The following is a 17,467-nucleotide window of genomic DNA, read 5'->3' as shown; positions in this document are numbered from 1 at the left end:
ATCTAAAATCGTATTTGCTCTGAAGTGTTCGCTCAGCTGTCCTGCCTGACTAAAAAATGTTATTTTTTAAATTGCCTTTATTAACTCACCTGTTGTAGGAGATATAGTAATTTCCCAAAGCAAAATTGTTTGCTACAGTAAGTTCAATTAGAAAGAGAAAGGTGCGGGGAACTCGAGCTGGGATTAGTGGGATTACATGATTTTTCATATTTTATGGGAGATGTAAAGCTGGTCCAGGTACAAACAATCTTGTTACTTAGAATGTAGAATGGGTATCTTAAGGCTTACCTCATTTTGCAGATTGCTGTGAGCCTACCTTGACGCCTCCCAGCCAGCAAGACACAAACTAGCTCCAGATCAGAGGCTGTGTGGCCACTTCAATAAGGCATCATACTGAAGGCTTTTATCTTTAGAGAAAAGCAGGATATATTAGTTCCTCAACTTAATGCCATGGTACACACATCTGTATCTCTCATAGCCAAATCAGAGCATGAGTGAACTTGAATATACCTATAAACATTGTACAGCCATGCCCTTTGTCCACTTTGTAATGAGACTGCTACTCACATCACAAAATGTCCACCATAAACAGTACCTTAGTGGAACCTTTATCAGTACTCTCAAACTTGAATAGGCTATTGGGAAAAGGCAGCTGTAATGTACCAGCACTTCATTTGAGCAGTGCATTATGGAGAGAAAAAAAATAATAATCAGAAATCTCTTATGTGACTGCTTTCCTTTCTCCAAGAAATAAAAGGAAACTAGTCTTCCACCCAGAGTCCTCTGGTAGGCAGATAGTAGACTTCGCAATTAATACTTTTATCCTTCCTATTAAATACATGTGTGGGTTTGCTATTGAAAACAGCAGAGTATTTTGGATTCTATTCCTCTACATAGTATCTCCTTTTCATCCCACATGGCCCAATGTTATTTGACATGATCTAGTTGAAATAAGGATGTAGATTAAAATGTGGGTCAGAAGCCTGAACCAGGCTTGTTTTGCTAGAGTAATTATCTATAGGAAGTGGTGAAGCTGACACAGATTCCATTTTTTTAAGTGATTCTAAAGATGTTTATTCTGGAAGCTTCTGTCTTTTACAGTTTGAATGCCAGCTGTGAGGGAAGCTGTAGTTTTTCTCTATTCTCTATCCAGCAGTGGTGTTCTTAGTAATATTCTGAAGACTGCAGGACAAAATATTCTTACTTCTGAGCCTTTTTCTGGAACTCATTTAATCAGAAACATGCTGTCCTGAGTTTGAATGAATATTTGGAGTGTATTTGCTTGAGTAAATAGAGGTGTTATGTTGTGGAGTGTGGATTTTGTTGTGTGATTTTTTTTCTGTCTTCCACCCAGAACTGGCTAGAAAAGCAATTTCTAAGCTGCAAACTAATTTCTGAATCTTTTATGATTTCTTCTCTCTTATATAATTTAAACTGAAGATTCCTTATTTAAGAAAACCTAAACTGAATTTCAGAGCTTGTGTTATGTAAGTCAGTTAGTTACATCAAGCGGAAAAACTGAACATTGCCTTTGGGAGATAGAGAGGGGGAAAACAAATGCTTGAAAGCTGAGTCTAGGGAATGGAGGGCAATTTTGGGACCAGCTTTCCCCCAAACCATGCCACAAAGAGGCTGGCAAAAGGCACTGAATACATGTGGAGCACCAGTCATCCACAAAGGTTCTCCGGGATCGATTATGGATATTCAAATGTGAATGTTCTGTCTGGGAATAGTACTTAGACTTTTCACATGATTTTGTCTTCCAGAATGATTGAAGATTGCGGGAAAAGAGGAAATACCATGGCAGAAAGAAGGCAGCTGTTTGCAGAAATGCGTAAGTACTTCCTAGAAATTTCACTGTATTAGACCAAGCCACTTGCATTGCATTGTCAGTAAAATTTACGTAAGCTTTCCATCTCAAGTAACTGATACCTTTGTTTCACAAACAGTTTAATATTGTGAAAACAAAACTACAGGAAAATGGGCTGATTTAACCAAATATCAGGAGAAATGAATTTCCTATACTGGCTTTTGTATTTTTTCTACACTACATGATATTATTTAAATTAATGCCTTCTTGAGACAAATATGCTGAAATACACAGGTAGCAGTGAAAGGGGACTGGGGGGGGCAAATGTTTCCAAAAGCAGACCAGTGCCCAGCCAGTCTCTGAAGAGTGCCCACCTTGGAAGACAAAACTCCGCATCCTCTTCTTCTACCCCGGCTTTTTATTGCTGAGCATGATGCTGTATGGTACTGACTACCCCTCTGGTTATTACAGATCAGCCATCCTGACTGTATCCCCTCCCAGCTTCTTGCTTACTCTAAGGCAACTTACTGCACGGGCACAGTGGGAAAGTAAGAGCACCTTGATGTTCTGCTCAGCAGTAACTAAGAAACACTGATGTATTGTTGACGCTGTTCTCGCCAAAAATAAAAATACAGCACTGTGCAGGCTGCTATGAAAGCTAACTCCATCCCAGCCAAACCCAGTATAATCACTATGTTTTACTCCGTATCACTTGCATCATGCTCCTGTCTTATATGGTCCACCATTCTCCCAGCCCTTTAGCACATATGCAGATACAGTTCCTTTAGTCTAAGAGCCATTCCCATCAATTGTCCATAAGATACCCATTCAAATGTCTGTAGAAGTGTGTTCAGTTAATTTTAACCATAACTTGAGCACCATCTGTTGTGGTGGTCACTAAGGATAGGATAGGCGGTGAGTTGTGTTGTGTGCAGAAACTGGCTTAGATTGGATCACTACTGAACATGCCCAGTTCCTTACAAGGCTCATCGTCTGCTGTTTTAGGTGATTCCTGCTGTAGTATTTTGACATAGAAGGATAGCATACAACAGCGACATACAGTTTGGGCATAATTGTGATGTTTAGAACTCAAATCATGGGTTATTTCCCCCCAAGGTTAAAGCTCCTTAGGGTACATACTGGGTTTCACCATCTTCACACATTACCCACCAAGTTTGCGTGGGTCCTCTGGTGAAAGCAATCCCACAAATATATTTACCTTCTCCCAAGGAAAGAACAACCCATGCCATCTTTCCCAGCCAGTTCTCTACATCACCATGGAGAATGTACTGTGGGGACCTTATCTCCTTCCATAGTATGTAGTGATAAGAAGGAAGAAATGCTCTTGGTACTCAATTTGAATCACTGATCCTCTTGGGACAGTGCTTCCTCAGCTGAGATGCAGCCCCATAGAGTGAATGAGGAAGAGAGATTCGCTTTGAATCCATGAAGTTGGAAGGACAGTCTTTGCGTGGTTGGTGCCTTGAAGTCTGTTTGAGCAGCCAGTTGTCACGAAAGTATAGGCGTGTAACTCTGATGTGTTGCATACCAGCCTCCACCACATGGGTTGTGTGCATTGTACAGCATCTGGATCTTTGGTGTCCTGTTGTCCACATTGCTATAGACCCTGTCCACCACTGCTAATTCCCTCAGATATTTTCCTCAGCAGTGGTCCACTGCCCATGGTAGTTTACTTTGTTTTTGAAAGCAATCACCTTCATGCTTGACATGAGCTGCCTCCAGAGGCTGCGGACATCTGGCCCTTTTCTGACTATTTTGTGGGTAAGGTGGTCCCTAGAGAGGGACCCCAGCTGCTGAGCTTCCCTGCCCTCCAGTTCCAGACCACTGGCACCACTGGCCCAGCATTTGAGCAGCCAGCTGCTCTCTTGGATCATGGCCACAAGCATCTCGCATATCCCACAGCTTATTCAGGGATGAGGTGGTTTTTGCCTCTTTTGTGATGTTTCTCTTGCCTTCCATGTCCTTACATCTGTCCCACTGAGGAGCAGGCTGCTTGCCATGGTTTTCCCTCCTGCTTCCCTCCATGCTACTCATGGGGAACCTCTTTGTCCCTCACCAACAGTCAAGAGTTGAGTCTCTGGTTTAGCCACAATGTCTGTTTGTTCTCAGGTCTGTAGATCCTTCCAGTGTCCATCTGAGTGCCCTCAGATCCAGATCTCACCCTACCAGGGGCTCTATATAGAGCATCTTTGTAGACCTAAAAGGCCACAGCATAATGCTAGAAGCTGCTGTCAGGAAGGACAAGGCATCTTTGTTGCAAGTGATGCACCACAGTGCAGAAGACTAAGAAAGGAAAAAAAGAGAACCTAGATGGTGTGCAAGCAATAGCTAAAACACTGGTATGTTATCAACACTGTTTGAGTCACAAGTCAAAAATACAGTGCTCCGCACACTGCTCTAAAGAAAGTCAGCTCTCTCCTAGCCAGACCCAGTACAGGGTTTCATGTACCTCAGATACCACTTCAGTATATTTTTTTTAATGTCTAGTTAAGCTTTGTGTTCCCTGCAGAACTGTGTGTCATGGTTGTGTTGTTCTAACAACTCTCCTGCTATTCTCTTGCCAGTCCCCTCTTACTTCTCTTACAATCCACCATTTCACAGGGAATTCGTATCATGTATGAAGTTTGAGACTGGCACCTTCTTGCTAGATCTACCAACGTTTTGTTTGTTTGATGGTTAAGATTCCTATTATTTGCCCCTTGAAATATAGAAATATAGAAAATGGATTTTTGTGAATATTTATTCCTCAAAATATTTGATCAAGTTAGCACGAGGAGCTGGTTGCCCTTTCTGTCCTGTGTATCAAGACTTTGGTTCTCTGAATTTAAAGGCAAGGCCTTAATGAAAAAAAAATCATTAATGTGTCCAGAGCAGCTGTGCACTCTGAAAGGCCAGGGCTATCCTGGTGAATCAAATGTGGTCAGTACTGTTCTCCAAGGATCAGCTCAGGTGCACTGTATGGTGTATGTCTGCAATACTGAGCTCTGCAAAATAAGGACTTTCCATTCAGCTAGCCTGTTAAGAACAGGCTTGGCCCATTCCACTGTATCCACTAGCTTTGACTGTAGAATCATAAAATTGTCAAGGTTGGAAAGACCAATAAGATCATCTATCCAACCATCAGCCTATGCCTGTTAGCACTCTAGACCACGTCACTCAGTGCGACATCACCCTTTTCTTGAACACCTCCAGAGATAGAGATTCCACCACCTCCCTGGGTAGCCTGTTCCAATACCTCACCACTCCTTCTGAGAATAAATTTTTCCAAATATTCACCCTAACCCTCTCCTGATGAAACTTTAGGCCATTATCTCTTGTTCTGTCACAGTTATGTGGGAGAAGAGGCTGACCACCACCTCACCACAATCTCCTTTCAGGTCGTTGTCTCCCCTGAGCCTCCTCCAAATTGAGCAATCCCACTTCCCTCAGCCACTCACCGTAAGACTTGCGTTCTAGACACTTCACCAGCTTTGTTGCCCTTCTTTGGACACACTCTATGGCCTTAATGTCTTTATTGTAGTAAGGGGCCCAGAACTGAACAGAGTACCAGAACTGAACAGAGTACTTGAAGTGTGGCCTCACCAGTGCCAAGTAGGAAGGGACAATCACCTCCCTGGTCCTGCTGGCTGCACTATTTCTGATATAAGACAGGATGCCATTGGCCTTCTTGGCTACCTGGACGCACTGATGGCTCATGTTCAGCTGGCTGCTAACTGACACCCCCATGTCCTTTTTCCTCCCTGCAGCTTTCCAGCCACTCTGCTCCAAGCTATAGCAATGCATGAGGTTTTTGTAACCAAAATACAGGATCCAGCTGTACTTTTTAGCTCCCTACTATGGGCAAGGACACCTCCCTCTACACCAGGTTGCTCATAGCCCTATCCAGCCTGGTTTTGAACATTCCCTGGGAGGAAGCATCCACAGTCTCCCTGGACAACCTGTTTTAGAGCCTCAACACCCTCACAATAGAATTTCTTCCTAATATCCAGTCTAAATCTACCTTCTTCAAGTTTGTAGCTGTAGGATAACTGTTGAGTCATGGCCTGAACCACTGATTGAGCACCCTGGGGGAAGGACCCAGTCAGCCCTGGGAGCACAGGTGAAGGCAATTCTCCTGTGTGACTGGAAGGGGCGGAGCCTGGCTACACCTCTCTTAAACCCCACTTACAGGCTAACCCCTATGAGGGAAGGTTCTCTTTCTGGATGCCTCTCCTTTGTGGAGTTTTCCCTTCTGAGCCTAGGTATTTGGTGAGCAGTCCTTTTTTGTTTTTAACACTTTTCTGTTGCATCAGTCCCTCAGTCATTGCACCTCTTCTATCACCCTTCTATTGTGTTGATCTTTCTGATTGTTATAGTAGCCATTTCCCCTCATGCTGTTGCTACTTGCCCTTATAAAAAATCCCTCCCTAGCTTTACTGTAGGCCTTATTCAAGTACTGGAAGGCTGCTATGAGATTCCCTTGGAGCCTTCTCTTTACTAGGCTGAAAAGCCCCAGCTCTCTTAACCTGATTGTATGGGGAGGTGCTCTGGCTTATCTAGAGTAGTTGAGCTTGTGTCAGCTCAAGTCAATGGCAAAGCTTCCATTAACTTGAGTCAATTTGACATGGTCTTGAACTCCCAAACCAGGAGATAATTCTCTACAAACTTCCAGTGAGGGTTTGTGGTTTATTTCCATGAGGTTGAAGGCTTTGTTGTTTTGAGGCAATGTTTCTAAAATACGCAGTGAGCACTGGGAGGACAAGGAGGGATTATTTTCCATGTAATACACAAATACTCATTGATTACTACTTTTTTTCCCTCACACTTCAGTGTGTTAACATGTTACTTGTCTACTTTTTGTGCCAGGTGTTCCTCCCTTTTCCCATTTGCCTGATATGGGAGCCATTAGATTGTGGCCCAAACCAGTGATTGAGCACCTGGTGAAGGGGTATAGCCAGCCCTGGGAACACAGGTAGAAGCAGGTCAGGTCACCTGTGGGACTGGACCCTGTGTGTCCACCCCTCACTAGCCCCATGGAAAAGGTCTCTAGCCTTTAGGAAAAGCTCCTTTAGGAGTTTTCTGTGTTCTCTGATCTTTGGAAAGGGGAGGGTAAGTTATTCCTTTTATTACTATTTATTACTAAATTGTGATGAGTACCTTTCTTAGGTGATGTGAAAGTGATTAAAGGCAATTATATCTGCTGTCTCCTATCATTACAGCCTGCCTCTCTTTCTTCTTTTCTAACATGTACTTCCAGAGAAGCAGGTTTCAACTAGAGTAAAAGATAGAGGGGAAAACACTGATTTCTAATGATAAACTAAATATGTTATAGGTGAAGAAATGTCCACATTCAGAAAATGCCCAGTTTTGCATGTTGTTGAGAGTACCTTCAATTCTAGCGTTAGTATGAAGGGTGTGCTTCAGTACAACAGCAGCTTGTCCTGCTGTTGTTGCGTTTAAGTTTCTTCAGCTGTGTGCAAGCCCACACAATCCATGTTTAAGTGTAAATATGTACTTAATGTGCCCTACATGCCCTTGATGATACAAAGTTTCTGAAAACTGTAAATAAATAAATAATAATAAAAAAATAAAAAACCATGCACTTCTGGTTAACATTTAAACTATACAATTTTAGAGGAAGAAAACAAATGATATAGAGGACTTTGCTGGTGTTTTTGTTTCTAGTGGTAATACTGGCAAGTCTGTGGTTAGAATTCCATGGTATATTTAGAAAGTGGATTGTGCTCAAGATTACACAAGATAGTAACAAAAGAAATTCTTCTATTCATTTCTTTTTAAGTAGGAAACTTGTTCTTAACAAGGAGGAACTTAACCTCACTTCAAATCTGGGGTGATCTGTGCTTTTCCCTGTGTTGAGAGTTTAGTTTGACTTACTTTAGAAGAGGCATTTTTCTGGTTCCAAATTACAAACATTGTGAATTAGTATCATACTCTGTAGAGTCTGAGTCTGGATTGTCTTATCTCACAAAATGCACCAGTGGATGTCAGATCAATAGGCTACCCTTAGTCTAACCTGACATGCTCATATGTATCCAGACTGCTCTGATGGGGAGTTCATAATGAACATAGTTGTTGTGCTGCCAGCACATATTATCTACTGTGGAAAAAGCAACCAAAGCTTGCAGTGCATCTCTTTTTCTTTTTCTTTTTTTTTCTTTTTGCGAACAGTCAAGAGTATTACATAGAGAAGAACATTCAAAAGAAGCAGTGAAACAATGCTAGTAGTCAAAGAGAATGGGAAGCCACTGGCAGTCCTTGTAGGCAAGTTAGAAATTCAGTCTCATTTGCCACACATCTTTCCACTTTTGAGCACTATCCATGTAAGAGAAGCAGTATTTTACAGAAGTGATTTGACAAATAGGTTTCAGACTATGGTAAAATGTGAGTTGTGTCAGAATTAGATAGTGTGTTCCAAGGATTTATCAACAAAAATACATAGTCAGAAAGTAATTGTGTGCAAATAGTAGGGGGAAAAAAAGCAACATTACTGCCTACAAAATTGCTTTATTGTTGATACTGCAACCTAGAAAGTACTATAAGCCAGAGTCTCACTTTGCTTTGAAAAGGTGCTAGGTTGTTTAAAAGAGTGTGGGTGGATGGTGCCAATATGGCTATATGTACAACAAATAATGTCATGATGAATCTTAAAGAAAATATTTGGAAAACACATAAAAGCTGGATAGGGCCATCTCTAAATTGGGATATGGATATGAGGGGTGGACTGTTTGATAGACAAGAAATTGGCTAGAAGGCTGTATGCAGAGTTTTGTGTTGAATAGCACTATGTCCAGGTGGAGGCCGGTGATGAGCTGTATCCCCCAGGGGTCTGTCTTGGGACCAATGCTCTTCAGCATCTTCACTGATGATAGGCTGCACCCTCAGCAAGTTTACCAGTGCCAGCAAGCTGAGTGGTGCAGGTGACACGTTAGAGGGAAGGGATACCATCCAGGAAGACCTCGACAAACTAAAATGGTGGGTCCATGTGAACCTTCTGAGGTTCAATGTTGCAAAGTGCAAGGTTTTGCACTTGAGTCAGAGTAATTCCAGATGCATATGTGGACTGAGAGAGGAACTCCTTGAGAGTAGCCCTGTGGAGGACCTGGGGGTTCTGGTGGATGAAGAACTGGACATGAGTAAGTAGTGTGCTCTTGCAGCCTGAAATGCCAGTGTTGTCCTGGGCTCTATCAGAAGAGGGGTGGTTAGAAGGGAGAGGGAGGTGGTTGTCCCCTTCTTCTCTGCCCTCGTTAGGCTCCATCTGGAGTATTGTGTCCAGGTCTGGGGCCCCCAATACAGGAAAAATGTGGAGCTGTTGCATAGAGTCCAGAGGAGGGCCACAAAGATGATCAGAGAGCTGGATCACCTCCCATGCAAAGACAGGCTGAGTGAGCTGGGCTTGCTCAGCCTGGAGAAGAGATGGCTGCAGGGTGACCTCACTGCAGCCTTGCAGTATTTAAAATGGGATTATGAACAGGAGGGGAATCAACTTTTTACAAGGGTGGACAGTGATAGGACAAAGGAAAATGGTTCTAAGCTCAAGGATGGAAGGTTTAGATTGGATGTAAGGGGAAGTTCTTTATGGAAAGGGCAGTGAGATGCTGGAACAGACTGCCCGGAGTGGGTGTGGATGCTCCTTCCCTGGTGGTTTTCAAGACCAGTTTGGATGGGGCCTGGGGCAGCCTGGTCTAGTACCACACCTGAAAGTTGGTTGCCCCTTCTGTGGCAGGGGGGTTGGAAGCCTGGGACCCTTGGGTTCCTTTCCAACCCAAACTATTCTCTGATTCCATGATATTTCACTCCACTTTTCTTACAGCCCAAGTGTATCTTGTATAGACATGTTTTGTATGGACAGTCCCTTAAGGAGCTCTGTTTTAGGTTGGTACCTTTCCTGCCTAGGAGGCTGCTCAGCTGGACAGGATAGTTCTTACTCTTTTATTCTAGGGCCAAAATATCATGAAAAAGAAAATGTGCAAAGATTCAATTGAACATTTCCTTGAAATGTGTAATGGAATTAATAATCAGCCTTGTATTTAATAGGCCATACTGTGGCTGTGCAACAATACTTCTTGGGTAAGACATACCAGCCAAGAAGAAACATTTAATTAACGACCTACTCATCTACTTTCTGAGATTCTTTGAAAATGTTGTGAGTGATACACAGCAGCAAGATGCCTAAAGGCACTGTGTCACATCCTGCCCCCGTTTTGGTCCCTTTGTGTTGCTTTTGTGTGTGGAAGAGCTATCAGTCAGCTTCTACCTGTATCTCCTGGATAACTGCTCTGGAAATCTTGCCAAATCTTTAAGTTGTAACAGCCCGGACCATACAGTGTGTGAGCCAGAGAGCTGACTATTTGAGATCTCCGTTGCAGAGAATGCGCATCTATGAATTGGAGGATGCCTCACCTTGCAGTATTTTTGCTCCCTTCCGCGGATTGCTATCAGTCTATTACTTAGGGCATGATATTGCTTCTAATTTGGTTTGCTGGCAATACGTTATTGTGATCTGGCATGTCAGCCAAAATTTTTTGTTAAGTATTAAAATCAGATGAAGGTTTTCATTGTGTTGGAGCCTGGCCGTTGTCATTTAGCCTGCAGCTTGACCAGGTTGTTCTTCAAAGTGACAGACACAATGGGCTGACTACTTTTGCCTTCCCTCACAAAAGTCTGTTAACACTGTAGCTCCTACTTCTTCTTGCCCACCCCTCACTACCCTCCCTTCAAACGAGATAGCCTTGAAAATAATTTATGACTCAACTGCTGTGTTCTTTGTGTTCTCTGCTTTCCCTGTTATGAAAGATGCACATAGGTCATATTCCATACAAATGTTGCTGTTATTCTCTTCCACTAGGGGCTCAAGATCTGGATCGCATTCGTTTGTCCACCTACCGAACAGCATGTAAACTTAGATTTGTTCAGAAAAAATGCAACTGTAAGTATGTCAGCTTTCCTATACTATTGATAGTGTATTTACATTACATTACAGTTTGTCTTTCAGATCAGTCCCAAAAGGGGTTGTTGGATCTGGCATGGCAAAAGGCACCAATCAGAGCACCTGGGAAGATTTCAAATACTGGCCTGTTCATATATGGAGCTTGTCTCTCACGTGCCCATGATTCAGTCATAGAAGCACTGGTTTTCATGCAGGCTGCAGCTTTAATTAACATGAATGCTGTGTTCTCCAGTTTTCTTTTAAGTAATACTTGGGGGTTTCAGCAATCATGCAAATTAGGTGTTATAGTAACTCTGTGATGGAGTAAAGGTGATTCTGTTCCTTGTCTGGGGTGCAGCAAAGTATGTGCAGTATTAGTCAGCTCTGTTTTTTCCAGAACTTCTAATTCCCAAGAAGTTTCCCACTTGATTAGTGATCTTTTTAGCATTTCTTCTGAGATCTGGTCTCTCTTCCTTTACTGTTTCAATTTCTATTAGCACATTCATGAGAAAACCTATAAACTTTAATGGATTTCAATGCATATAAAACCTGTTACGGATTGTATCATTTATTTTCCATCTAAAATATTGTTCAAATATGTAGAATGATGAGTTTTGGCTTATGTGTTTCACTGAATCTGTCTACATTAAGTTTAATGAAACCCATCCTATCTGTGGAAGCTCTTGTTGGCAGAAACAGAAGGAGGAGGACTAATGTAGGGAGACCAAGTTTTTTTGGTCTTTGTATCTAAACTAGAATGACAGGCTGGCTGCGCTTGTGCTATGCATGGTGGTAAATGTATTAAGAAATGTTCTGTTGATAGGGATTAACCTCTTGGGAGGGAGTTCCTGGTTTTGAGGTTATACCTGTCTGCGTTACAGAAATGTTTAATTCATGCTGTCCATACATACTACAGGGACCAAGCTGTGACAGAAAAGTCTTTTGAGGCTGTTTAGTAGATTATTAACTACTTGGTCTTTCAATCACTTCTGCAGTATGTTTCTCATATTTTGAATCTGTAGTTAGCTGAAGTATGAGTTGACAGATTAGTACCATTTTGCAAGCAGACTGCCAGACACAAAACTTGGGAGGGGTTTAGTACCTACACAGCAGCTACCCATACAAAAGCCAGTGCATTGGAAGACACTATTATGCTGTGTTCAGTTGTTCATTTTTAAATTTTTTTTTAGATTGTGTTTAAAAAGATGAAATTTCCACTTTGTTTTCATGGTAACAGTTCAATAATCTGAAGCGACCGAAATATCTAATTAAGTTGACAGTGATAGCAAAGATGCAGACTAATTGCTTTGGTAACTGTATGCAGAGCAAATTAAAAGGCTTAAGAATGAGATAGCCACATTGTTGGGAGTGGCTGATTGGCTAAAAATATTGGTTGTTAATCTCAACTTTATTCCTCCTAAGTGTGAACTGCTTCTGTGGAACTATTCTTTTTGTTCTTTGTATTAGAATCACAGAATCACACAGAATGGCCAAGGTTGGAAGGGATCTCAAGGATCTTGAATCTCCAACCCCCCCACCACAGGCAGGGCCACCAACCTCCACATTTAATACTAGACCAGGCTGCCCAGGGCCCCATCCAATCTGGCCTTGAACACCTCCAGGGACGGGGCATCCACAGCCTCTCTGGGCAGCCTGTTCCAGCACCTCACCACTCTCTCTGTAAAGAACTTCCCCCTGACATCCAATATTAGAGAACCAATGCACGTAGCCTTCAGCTGACCAGTCTGTGCTGAGTCCCTCACGGCGGTACTTGCCTTCTGGCTGTCATTAGTAAGTGGTTTGGTGGCCTTACATCAAGAGTTACACAGTATCAGCCCTTTTTGGGAAAAAAAAAGTCTTAAAAATGTCCTAGGAATTATGTTCTGTGCAACTTAAGGAATAATTTGTCTTGCTCTGGATCAGGCTGAATTGAGCATGTATTTTCACCATAAAGTACAATTTTCTTCTCATTTCTGTCCAACTGCTGCTCTCCCACATAGCTTCCTCTCACTGGAAGGAGTCATTCATTCACTGTGCAGTGGTGGTCCAGTGCAGAGCTTCTAAACATAGAGCCAATGAACCAAGTACTGGTCTGAAGTGGTTAATGTCTGACCTCTGGCTCATGTTAGTGACTCTTGTTTCCTACAGAAATTGCCATTAAGCTCTACTCAGTAATAAGATCAGGAGGAAAAAAAAGTGACATAGGGGAAAAAACTTTCTGTTGTATCTGAGCTCTTTTGTATACAAGAGAATATATGAAGGAAAAGCTCAAAGGCAGTCACACTCCTGTGCATGTCACCTCCTGTCACCCAAGCCATCTTTATCTTCTTTTAGCTGTGCTCTCCTGCACTACCTTGACCAGCTTCTTGCCCAGTCACTGTGGCCCAGAGTCACTGGGAAAAAGAATTGCTTGGAAAAAAGTATGTGCAAGGGGTTCTTTTAGAGAACTAATTTAATAAATTGCAGGGAGCTGCTCTTGGCTGCAGGCTGGAGATGTATGAGGATGGAAGCAAAGAGCTGTTCTAAGTGCCAGAAGTAGCTCTTCCAAGAAAAGCAGAGCAGAGGTTTTATTAACACAGGCTTTTTTTACCCTGAGGTGCACATTAGTATGGAACAGAGTGTGACAGTCCTAGGATATCAGGTGGCTGTGCTTATCACAAACAATGCAATGCTTGTTTCTGCATCCTTTAAAGCAGGGACACACGGAGGGTCATCTCCCTGCCACCCACTGTGAAGTCTTCTCACTGTGAAAGAGTATTTTGCTGAAACCTACATCATTGGGGTGGTTTTTACTGGTGATGTGAGTACTCTGTAATGGGGTAAGGTGCACTGGCAATCTCAGAGCTGTTCTCTGCAGTATTTCTCCTTATGCTGTTCAAATGATGTGGCCAAAAGTTATAGAGAAAGTGGTAGTTTACCACCATTTACCAGAACATCACTGCGTATGTTGTGCTCTGAATACTAGCACTTACTGATCGAATTAATTATATCATTGAATTATTTCACTTTCTCAAGAGGAAGATACCTCTAAAGGTGTTTTAAAAACATCCTTCAAAACGGTCCATATTCTGTAAAACTTTAGGAAAAAAAAAGTGAAAAATATTCCATAAAAATCTCTCTGAGCACTTAAACCAACAGCCAGTTTAAATAAAATCAGCAGTGTGAGAAAAAAATCAATATCAGTCATTGCTGTTATTTGTCAAACAGAACAGAATTGAATCCAATCCAGCTTCGTTCTTCAGAGAAGCAACAAATTCTTCATAAGAAGTAAGAAAATATGTGCATAAATATGAAAAAAAATGCAGTGCTGTTTTTTAAGGAGAGCTTCCTTCAGTTTTAAGTATTCTTCTTTTCCTGTGTTGATACTATCAATAAATAATAATAATATTGACAAACTATTGGGGCACACCTCTGTACCTGCTAGTACCCAAATGTGAGATGCAAACATCCCAAAACAAGAGACCTACGAAATTCTGCACATATGCATTCTGAAAGCTGGGAAGCTTTACTACTGCAACATAAATATAAATTCATTTTGTGCTTCCCTATTTCTGGTAACAATTTCTAAGCATATAAGTAATGAAAAGACAAACTCTAGAGAATGTTCAGTATAGAAAGAGATGAGTATGTGCTACTTGCTTATTAATTTGCACATCTCCTTGCAATAGCAGTAGTCTTCTCTTAATCATAAAGACCAGCACAAGAAGGAGATACCTCTACTGTACAAAAAGAAAAAGTAAAAGAAATCTTAAGAACTTACGATGGGGGCATGAATAATTTCAAGTGAATTAGACAAGTCTTGGAGAGACAGACCCCAGAGAATACCCTCCTGGAGGTTGCACTGTCTTCAGATCTAAGAATGTAAAGCAGGAGCATGTTGGCTGACTGTGACTGCTTTCAGGGGTCTTCATGTTGGATATAGTCTCAGGAATAGCAATACTCTAATCATCTGAGGCTAAATTTCATTATTTGGGATGATGATAACACAGAGGAAGCAGGTGTGGAAACCTGATCAAAAGTACAGTATGTCTGTGCTGTACAAAATGTACAAAATGCAGCTGGCTGAACTTCATCTATGTTTTCTAGTGTGTGAAGGAGGCCCACTGTCAAGGGCAGAGATAGGAAAGCCACAGGTAAGCACTGTGAGGTCTGTAGCAGTCACAGAACTCAAACCCTACAGACTGATGTTTCTTAAAGTTGAGCATTAGGGTACTGTCCTTTACTTGGCTTTCTGTGTGTTGAAGCAGGTTTTGAAATGTCCAGTGTACGTTCTCACCATGTAAGGAAGATGCCACCTTGACAGTGTTGACTTAAAGCTGTTTATCCATAACAATCAGACACAGAAGAATAATAATGCTTTCCTAAAAGAAGGCGTGAGTGTCCAGTTATAATGCAGCTGCATTTATCTTTCAACATTCACTGGTCTGCAGAAAACACCAAAAAATTATGATTCACAGTGATCCCCAGTCGTCCTTGTTCTGTTGGTTTATTAAAATCCAATTGTTTATAGAGAGAAACAATCTGAGGTGGAATGTCATGTTAACATGCAGATTCCCTCTGGGCTATGGTGGCAGCAGGAGTAGAACGTAGCAACATATCGTAATCAAAACCATTACACAATTACACATCACTCACTTGTACAGAACTGTACAGCTGGAAAACTGCTGCTGTCCTCAGTGAACTTCTGAATGTGTTGTGAGGTTATTCTTTGACTCTGGCTGCAGAGAGCAAATTTTGCTGATTTCCATAGATCAGAATAAATCACTGGCAGTTGAAAGCTTGAACCTGAAGCCTTGCCAATGATTGTTATAAGACGTTTAATTCAGACAAAAAGGAAGCTTTTTTTTCCCTCTTGTTGTTTAATCCCAGCACCTTAGGGTTTTGGAGTCTTTGTTTCTTTGCCTTCAATATTTTTCTGTGTGAGTGAATTTGGTTTGGTTTGGTCTGTCTTATCCAAGTCATAATAGGGCTGTTTCCATACAGGGAGTGTAGCTGCTCTGGCTGTGATGGAGACTTTGTGAATGTCCAGGGCCTTTTCCACCTCTACCCTGCTCTTCCTCCTACCTCCTCTGGGCTTAAGCAATCACCACCAAGCATGGAGGCATGTCAGCTTAATACCCATACATGCTCCTGGGTGCTTCTCTGATTTGATCTGCCTTTTTACATTTGTTTTAAGTTAGAATCATTTCTCACCCTCTTGAAATATAATAATTTCCCACTGAAAATGAATGACAGTTATTGTAAACACACTATTTTTAGATACTTTTCTTAAAGCTTTTTACCTTCTGTGCTCTTATACCTTCTGGAACGCTGCTGGTTTGTCTTAGAAACTGGCAATTTGGGTATAAAGTGATGTAATCGGCCTTTGTGAGCTACTAGCCCCTGTCAGGATAGCAATCACTTGTAAGGAAAGCTTTGCTTTTATTAAATCAAAGTGAAATTACTGCTGAATGCTGTTGTTTCTTTGTTTTCCTGTACTGGACTAATGCTTAAAAGTATTTAAGCTTTCCCATTCAACTTGCCATTCCCCACAAAATGAAGTGTTGCAGTATCTGGTCCTTGTGGTAAGAGGAAAGGGTATGAAGATATGCAAGTCTTGGTTCCACAGGGGAAATGGTGCTGTGACCTTTGTTTTACCCCAGTGGCCTAGGAAGGCGTTACTAGATACAGTTTCAACTTTCTGTTCTGCATGAGAAAATATGCTTTGGTCTTAACTATTTAAAAAGTTCTCTTTTGGGGAACACAGCAAGAGGGTGTTCAGAAGTGTCCACATCTGGCCTGTTAGTAAACATCATCGGATCTTTCATCTTTATATTTTAATTGATGCAGGAATTGCTTCTCTTTACTTTAATAAGACATAGAATCATAGAATCTTGCCACCATAATAGAAAAATATTTCTTTGAAAACTTCATTTTCTCCAACGTGAAATGGAGTCCACAAGAAATATTTGATAGTGTGCAAGAATCCCATGAATATCTTTGTTGTGGCAATATTGTGCCTAATAGTTCTCGTGGACTGTATAGCCTGTGTGCTTCTGTGCTTGCCCCTCATTCCTTCTTCTCTTCAGATGACCATCACAAGCAGAGCCTCCAAATTATCATAATTGTAGAGTTGTTTAAGTTAAATAGCTTAATCCCCCATCATCGTCAGGTTCTGTGGTTAGTGTTCTGTTCTCATTGTAGGTTTTTATCATGTTTTTCATTCCATCCTGTAAGCAATAAAGCACAAGATGGTTTCTGGCTGGGTCACAGAGCAGTCAAGCTGAATGACAAGTAATGTTGCCTACTTGAGAAGTGTAAAAGGTCTTCTTGGCTGCAATTTGAAACATTATTTCCAGGGAAAAACAGTCTGCCTCTTGAATTTTTTATCATGGCACCCTTATATTCTTCTAAACCCTCAGTAGCAGTCGCCTGGGATATTTGCTTAGAAATCTTATGTTTTTGTTTTTGTCATTGCTGACCCTCCTGGATATTCTACAATCTGCTTATTAATATTACTAAGTTAATGCAGAGGCCTGAGGTTTTTTTGGTTTCTTTTTTTAAGAAAACTGAGACTTAGTCATTCATGTAGCTCTTGAAGATATAGCTTTAAAAAAAAATGAAGAAGAAATAGCACTCTGTATTGCATTACTATATTACAAGAGCATTGTGTAAGTTACTAATTCTGGTATCCTGCAGTACTTGGATAATGAAAAGAAAGATGAGCTAAT

At 41.4% G+C, this 17,467-nt stretch overlaps 1 protein-coding gene across 30 annotated transcripts in view; it reads left to right on the top strand.

The window, feature by feature from the left end:
• The window catches only part of DTNA (dystrobrevin alpha), a 210,664-nt gene that overhangs the window by 109,657 nt on the left and 83,540 nt on the right, over positions 1–17,467 (top strand). For 26 of the 30 annotated variants that reach the window (XM_048939440.1, XM_048939434.1, XM_048939441.1 and 23 more), the window contains 2 exons: positions 1,767–1,834; positions 10,677–10,757. The exons of 1 other annotated variant lie outside the window; for it this stretch is intronic. In XM_048939440.1, the coding sequence (XP_048795397.1) occupies positions 1,768–1,834; positions 10,677–10,757 (148 nt within the window). In that variant the 5' untranslated portion in view covers position 1,767. Of the gene's footprint in view, positions 1–1,658; positions 1,680–1,749; positions 1,835–10,676; positions 10,758–17,467 lie in introns of those variants that run through there. 3 more of the 30 variants (XM_048939430.1, XM_048939429.1, XM_048939460.1) reach the window with 2 other exon arrangements.

This window comes from Lagopus muta, chromosome 3 (assembly GCF_023343835.1).
Source record: "Lagopus muta isolate bLagMut1 chromosome 3, bLagMut1 primary, whole genome shotgun sequence".
NCBI lineage: Eukaryota > Metazoa > Chordata > Aves > Galliformes > Phasianidae > Lagopus > Lagopus muta.
Note: the sequence above shows the minus strand (reverse complement) of the source record. Positions and strands in the feature narration are given on the sequence as shown.